The following is a 7,756-nucleotide window of genomic DNA, read 5'->3' on the forward strand; positions in this document are numbered from 1 at the left end:
ATATATATATATATANATATATATATTATTATTATTATTATTATTATAGTTTAGTTTAGTTATTATTAGTTATTAGTATATATATATATATATATATATATATATATATATATATATATATATATATATATAACTACTACGGGACGATTTTTTTATCACGTGTGACAACCGCTCATAGATTTCCATCGCAGGACGAAATTCACGTTCTAGATACCGGGGTCAGTATGCTGCCGTTGATTCTGCTGTTGGTCGGCTGCCTGCTGGCCTTCGGTGCGACCGTGATCTCCGTGATGCTGATGATGTATCGACGACGCGGCACCACGTCACCCGTACACATCGAGCCCTATATGAAGCAGCCGATAATCACACCGCCGGACTCGAGGAACAATTCGATGCTGGACGTGACCCACGGCGACCACACGTACTTCGTCGAGTATACGTTGAAGCAGGTCACCGATTATGCGCTCAATAATCAACCGGATATCATACAGTCACCGCAAGGTATCGCCAAGCAAAAGATATTATTTCCACTTGCGATCTGATCTGGTCCGATCGATCTAGTGTTGCTGAATTTAGTACAATTATAAATTATTAGTACAAAATAGTACTAGATTGAGTATATTCTTAATTATATTAACACTCTCGTATGTACATTGCAGAAAAGACAGTAAGCAAAAGAGAGATAAATAAAAATTTTTGGTAGCTTTTGACTCTGATCTGATACATTTTTGCTATTTAATTGTACAATTTCTTTTTAGATTCCGGCAATACTGAATTGATCTAATATTTAAGCTATCTAATATTTGATCTAATATTTCAGATTAGGCAAAAAAAGTCGCGTGAAGAATAAATCGTTTTAAGGATTCATGGAATAATAGAGACTCAAATGAACAATAACGAAGAGTTTTGATTTCTATCGAACTGTCATTTTCTGCAAGTTGATCAAGTTACGTGCTGTTTTGAACTGGCAAATCAATTCCTATCAAATATCGAGCTTTTATTTGAATAACAGTAACAAGAGATATTTTTTTTCAGAAAGTATTTATTAAAAATAAAATTGATAATTTAAAGAGCACTCTTGCCCGTAACTAAATGTACATTTAACAAAAATCCTTCTTTTTTAACGTCATCTGTCTGACCTTTACCTTCAGTATTTTATTTAAATTGTTCGAGAGCTGTTAATGTAAAGTGGAATAATGTAAATGTTTCAGACCAAGAGAAGATCAAACGCGAGCCGCAGCTGTTTTTGCCAGTGAGACCAGACACGTTATTCGCGCCCTATGACATTCACAAACAGGGACTGCAAACGAACAGATGCAGCGTAAGTTATATCAGAAATTATAAAGTGATCTTTTTGAAGAAAGGAAATGGTTGAAACAATGTAAATGATGCACCGTTGCATTGCAATCTGTAAATTAATCCGGTATCAATTTGTGATTCTGTTGTGCCATATCCGAGAAAAAGGTTTGCTTCAATTCTTGCATTCTGATGGATAATTGCGAAGAACGAATGTTACGTGTCTTAATCCTCAACGAATCGTCCCGTATAATGATTTCTAATTATTTCAATAGGTGGATTAACGTGAGATGTGCCTTTGATTCTTTTCTCCTTCGATTCTTTATAGTGATAGGAAGTTTCAATAGCGCGCGAGATTTCGAACTCCGATTTGGAAGATTAGAAATTTAATCTGCCGTAGATTGAATTTCTATCGATCGTTTATAAATTAAGCCGGCTATCTAACCAATCTCAGTTTAGCTGTCGCGCGCGACCGGTATATAACCGTTATGTCTATGAATAATATCGATTCCTTCCGTGCGGTGTGGATATCCGAGAAAGCCGCTACTATTTTCGATTCCCAATTCTATTTCTCCGCGCGCGACGCTGAGTATTAATTAGATTTAGACCCGATATCTCCTCTTGACTTGGCAGCTGAACCCGTTCTCCGCAAAGTCCTGGGAGCCCATCAGTTTCAAAGCCGATCGCAACCTGATGAAGGAGATCATCATCGCCAATTCCATACCGGGACCGGAGAGCTGCGTGTAAACTTGATCGAGGAAGTGAATTGGGAAACGTAAACATACACGCACACATACTTATACTCTACGCGATACACGCACACACACAAGCACATACACAAACAGCATATCATCAGGGCGATCGATTTCGTAAGCCTTGAAAACTGTATCGCGTATCGTCGCTCGATGCCATGACAGATATACGCGCGGATATCAAAGACAAAGTCAACGAATCTCGTGTCTCGCTTGTTAACGCGCGCCAGTGTGACATATCACGATGACGATATCGTAGCAGACATATCAGCATATCGTAGCATATCGTGGCGCGCCACGATCTCTCCTGAGATCATCAAGAATCTTTAGGATCATCCTCCCGCCGATCCAGCACGAGACCGGGGCGAGGAATCGCGGAGTCGTCGTGAGACGATTTAGTCGCATAATTTAACCAAACGCTACACGTGGTGTACTATTCCAAGTTTAATATATTTTGTGTCAAGTCTTAAACTGTCTCGTTATTTCTTAATGTCGTTATTACGACTGATATACCTCCTAGCTTTTTTCTCTGATTTCTCTTTTTATTTCTCGTTGAACGTTTTTAAACGTCCGAAAGAAATTTTTTCTAATTCTGTATGCGTATTATTTACGTATTTTTTAGACTATTTTAGCCTGACATCTCATTCATCTTCTTTATTTTATTAATGATGTGTATATTTTTAATAAATAAATGATATATTATCAATTAAAAAAATTATCCCATTTTCAATCCAAGTGGCTCTTGGTGGAATTGCTATGACGTCCATCCCAAAGAAATCGGGAGTTCTAAATTCAAATCAAATCCTGACTAAGATAATATATTTCGTGATAATTTGATAAGTTCTTGATGGGATTTTTTATAATTAATATTATTATTAAATTGACGATTAATCTAATTTAAGATATTAATATTTCAGCTTCAGTTTGCAATTGCGATTTCAAATTTTTAGTAAACTAAATCATAAAGCACTCTAAAATTTGCTGCGATGGGAAATAAGATTATTCCTCTTAATTGATTTACCTTCATCGATCTAATTTTTATTTATAATAGATGTATTATTTAATTATTACATATATTTTCTAGTATACGCTTTAAATATATTTCGTACATTTTACTCTTGTTTAAATTACATAACTTCTTATTATAATAACCGGAAAATAAAATTAGAAACTAGAAAATAGAATCTCTGAATTAATAATATTATAACATTTTATACTATAATGCTATGATATCAAATTCTATTTTTTTCCTAATTATCACAGATTAGGCGATCTCTTTTCAAAAGAAATATAAAAACCTTCAGTATAAGATATTGTTTCTTAAAATATGAATTTATTTCTAATATATCATGTAAAAGGATAAAAATTTTCATAATAATATAATAATTTTATAATAATATAATAATAATATATAATAATATATTATAGTTCAGCTAATTTATCATCTTTTCTCTAAGAAAAGGAAGGGCCGTGAGGATATAAAATATATAAATTAAAAATATTATTTCCAATTTAAAATGATGTTTATTTAAAAAAGACATATTTCTATATTCAGAATTTTATATAAATAAAGCATTTTATATATATATATATATATATATATATATATGTATAAGTACATATAAAATATATTCATAATAGTATTTTACTTTATCTCTTAAAATGATAAAAATCTGAATTCACTAAAAATACTTCGACGGATAGATGTACGAGAATGAGGTAAACACTCTCTGCGCAATTTCACAAAAGAAAAAGAACGCGTCTACAAATTGATTCTTAGAAAAATAGATTCTTCATTAAAGCTAGCTGGCAATCAACCATCTCTTCTCACAGACGATGAAGTGAAATAGATTGAATCTCGGTTAACTTTAATCATCGTTTACGAGGTGTCGTTTACGAGATGTCGATGGATGGCACGAGCATCAAAACAATGTGCGTTTAGCGTGCGTATATTTAAGAGACGACCGGAAACAGGTGCGTCCGCTTCCGCAGGCCGTCGCGCCCAGGAAAACACCGTACACCAAAGCGGTCCAGACTATCACGCCGACCGCAGCGGCCGCCAGTATCAGATGCGCTCGATGACGAACGCGATCCAGGATCCACAGCATCCACTTGCGGTCCACCGCTCTCCCAGGAGACGCCGTGCGACGCAAGGATGCGGTCGCTGCGTTCTAGACATGCGCGGTTATCAGAGAATATCCAAGGAACATAAGCCAAGCTATTAATTTCATCCAAAAGGTGAAAATAATAACTCTTGTAACGGGTTATCCTTTGGAGACAAACAATTCGATTACATCGGAAAGCTTTTAAGTAAATTACAATCGCACGTTCGACTCGCATCTCTTCACAGAGAGAAATGATTTTTGCTGAAGTCTAAAAGTTTAGTTTAACACAAATATGAAAATAATTTTATTAAACTATCAGAATAATTAATATGCAAGACATTCTAGGTGGAACATCAAAACTTTTTACTATATTGTTCATCATGCTTAAATTTTCCACATAAATATTTTGATGGTCCACCAAAATTATTTCCAGATTTGCAATATCTAGTTAAAATACAATAAACAAAGTATTTAAAACAGGTTAATGAGAATCAGCACAAATATATGAGCGCAAAATTTATTAAGATTGAAGATAATTACTCAGACGATTATAATAATGTCTCCTTTATTATATTTGAACGTTTCAATTCTCTTTTCTGAGTTCTTCTCAGCAATATTAAAATAGACGAAGTCGCCCATTCACTGGGAGCAAGTCACTCACAGATTGACAAAACTAAAGTGATGTTAAATTGAGATTTATCTCAATGGAAAAGAGCGACAACAAGAACTTCGGAACCGTATTAATTAACAAAAAAAAATATATTACAAACGTCAAGATATATTGATCGCAACAATGTTTGTATTCCGTTCGTACAGCATAACGTATTAATTAAAATTGAACGTTAATTGTATCTAATTAAATTTTTATATTTCAGCAAAATTATTCTTTTCGGTCGATGCATAGAGGGTGAAAAGATATTTTTTATTTTATTAATTCTGACTAACTTTACTTTATTGATAACCGATTAGTCGAGAAACTGAATGATCAAAGATAGCAAAATCTGCTTTTTTTTCAACCCTTACTGCGCTCGTCTCTCCGACAATTCGTTTTGCAACTGCAGCAGCTTTCTGCGCTTCGTACACATTGCCGTGCGATTCGTTGAACGCCTGCTCTACTTTGCTCTCCACCTCGTGCAGATCATCGTGTGGCTCGTGTACTTCACTGTACACTTCGTGGACTTCATTGTTGAGCGCTTCATGCATTTCAGTGGGCATTTCATTATGCACCTTCTCGCGCGCCTCGTCGCTCGCAGTCAGTAAACGTTCGTCCTACGACAAACAGATTTTCCCTGTACACTGAGAAAAAAATTTACTGAATTTTTTAATATTTCTTTGAATAGTCATAGCGGAATATTTACTAAATGTAAACACGTATTAGATACAAGAAGCATTAATATCATTTTTTCATTTATCTAAATATTTACTTACCGTAAGTAAATATTCCGCAGGACTATTTAAAGAAATATTTATTAAAATTTAGTAATTTTTTTTTCTCAGTATCTAAAACTACTACTAACTGCTGATTGCTAGAAGACAAGACTTTTTTTTAGCTTCCCGTATAGATGCGAGATTTCACGGGAACTGTCCCTTAGCAATTTTGATCTTTGGATATGTAAGACATTAAAATTGTACAATATGAATTTTAAACCATGTATTAAACAATGATTTTTACAGATATTTTCGCTAAAAGATATAGTCGCTAAAAATAAATTCGTAAATTCCGAAACATAATAAGTGTTGTAAATTTTAAATCTTAAGAAATTGATTAGGCACAATTGAACGTGAGAAAAATACTCGACCATGATTGGTTAATTTCTTAAAGTTTAAAGTACTGCACTTATTGTATTTCGAGATTAATGTCCATTTCTACCATTGTAGACCATTGTAGATTAACTGTAATCTCAATTTAATTTACTCTTTTTCTAATTCTTGAAATTAGAAAAAGATATAAAGTAAATTAAACTGAAATGAGATTGAAGTTAATTTATATTGGAAAAAGGAACATAAATGAAATTGTCCCATCATGTTACGTTTTTGAGATATTTTAGCTCAAACATGTCATTTTCAGCATATTAAGTTCATTTTTCCCAAACACGTAACCTCATATAGCAATTTCATAGCAATTTTTACGGATTCATTTTCAGTGACAAAAAAAATCTGTATAAGAATCACTTGGTCCAGTTCGTAGTCTAGAAAAAATTTAAATTTGTCAGACAGTAATATTAAATTCATCTTTTCTTTTTACGCTTATTTTCAATGATCAAAACATTTTCTTGTGGATGATGATAAATGAAAAAACTTAACATTTTCGAAAAATGTGAATACCATTGTTATAAAGAATATAAAATATCATAAAACTTTTGTATAAAACATTCTTTCATATACCTCATGTTTTAAAGATATTCGCTGAAAATGAAAAAATCCGTTATTCTCGAGAAGTTGTTTCACCCTCTAAACCTTTAGATGCGCACATAAAAAAAATATGGGTCTAATATTTTTTTGTTTTATACTTTACAACAAATCCGAAGTTCATCAAAATCAGATAGTTCCGATAGTTCCCTTGTTAGTGAAATTAATGTTTCTAGATGAAACGGAAATGTGAAGTAAATTTGTGCAGTAAATTAAAACTCCGAGATACAATCGTCAGTGGAAAAAGAGCAAAAAAGGATAACGGGTCTCTCAAAAGCAAGAAGAAAAAGAATGGAACCGAACAATTTGCGAGATTAATCTGTCCGTCTCAATTTCCGTCTCAATTTCTTTTAATCCTTCTACCTCTCGCGGGGAAATGATAGCTGATAAGAAATTAATAAAGAGTTCTTATACAACTTTTGCAGTGCGCAAATTTAAATAATTTAAAACGCATGTCCTTTTCCTGTCTCTTCCTCCTTTTCGTTTTTAGATAAAAAAATTTTTTTTTGTTATTGAGAATGATATCTTTAGACAAGTGGTATATTTAATTTTCTGTATATTTAATTTCTTAGCAAATATACGTTTAATTTCCTTCGATGCGCTTCCACCTTTCCGAATATCGCGTCGCAAATTGCAGAAACGCTCCGAATTATCGCGTACAAGAGCAAAGTCAACATCGCGCGTCCATAAACGTATATGCCGGGAATGTATCTTAAAATGGAGAGAGAGCGAGAGTTCTCCAAACGATCCGGAGGGCAATTTTAGCGACGTGGGGAAGGGAGGATCGATCGGTCCAATTACGGGAAATGCGGGGACTCGTACCTGCATATTCTGCAGTTTACTTATTTGCTGACGGACCAGACGAACCACCTTGCATTTCGCGTGTTGACAGTTCGCCAGGAACTCTGCGAGAGTCGCCGTCTGATCGTCCTGCTCGTCCCGCTCCAGATATCGGCAATCGCCGCATGTACGAGCGTCGCATATCATTTTCATTGGTATATCACAAATGATCCGTTGCGGCGCACAGGGCGATTCTTGTGATCTAAAAGGATCATTTTTCTCAGGATAAACTCGTCGCGGACACGGCTGAAGATGCGAGCAAGTTGGCGTGTAAATTGAATGGCGCGATCGACAGTTTTTAATCGACAATTTCATGTGCAATTTCATGTGGATGTAGCGTAAAGGAAAATTGGC

General features: G+C 34.3%; 2 protein-coding genes across 2 annotated transcripts in view; one reads left to right on the forward strand and one right to left on the reverse strand.

The window, feature by feature from the left end:
* Positions 1-2,043, forward strand: part of LOC105623918 (nephrin) — a 20,402-nt gene extending 18,359 nt beyond the window's left edge. The window contains exons 12-14 of the mRNA XM_012205289.1: positions 211-501; positions 1,212-1,321; positions 1,930-2,043. Of these exons, the coding sequence (XP_012060679.1) occupies positions 211-501; positions 1,212-1,321; positions 1,930-2,043 (515 nt within the window). The remainder of the gene's footprint in view (positions 1-210; positions 502-1,211; positions 1,322-1,929) is intronic.
* Positions 2,044-3,970: 1,927 nt separating this feature from the next.
* Positions 3,971-7,549, reverse strand: LOC105623952. Its single transcript, XM_012205322.1, has 3 exons — positions 7,385-7,549; positions 5,177-5,422; positions 3,971-4,219 (listed from the first exon to the last, which is right to left on the reverse strand). The coding sequence occupies exons 1-3, from the start codon at positions 7,547-7,549 to the stop codon at positions 3,971-3,973; spliced, it is 660 nt and encodes a 219-aa protein (XP_012060712.1).
* Between the last annotated feature and the right edge of the window lie 207 nt (positions 7,550-7,756).

The sequence above is a fragment of the Atta cephalotes genome (assembly GCF_000143395.1).
Source record: "Atta cephalotes unplaced genomic scaffold scaffold00068, whole genome shotgun sequence".
Classification (NCBI taxonomy): domain Eukaryota; kingdom Metazoa; phylum Arthropoda; class Insecta; order Hymenoptera; family Formicidae; genus Atta; species Atta cephalotes.

Coding starts and splice junctions, on each gene's coding strand:
- LOC105623952 (XM_012205322.1), bottom strand. CDS start 7,549: ATGATATGCGACGCTCGTACATGCGGCGATTGCCGATATCTGGAGCGG. Junction 5,423..7,384: donor GTAAACTGCAGAATATGCAG/GTACGAGTCCCC, acceptor TGTTTGTCGTAG/GACGAACGTTTACTGACTGC. Junction 4,220..5,176: donor TTGTCGGAGAGACGAGCGCA/GTAAGGGTTGAA, acceptor GCGCATGTCTAG/AACGCAGCGACCGCATCCTT.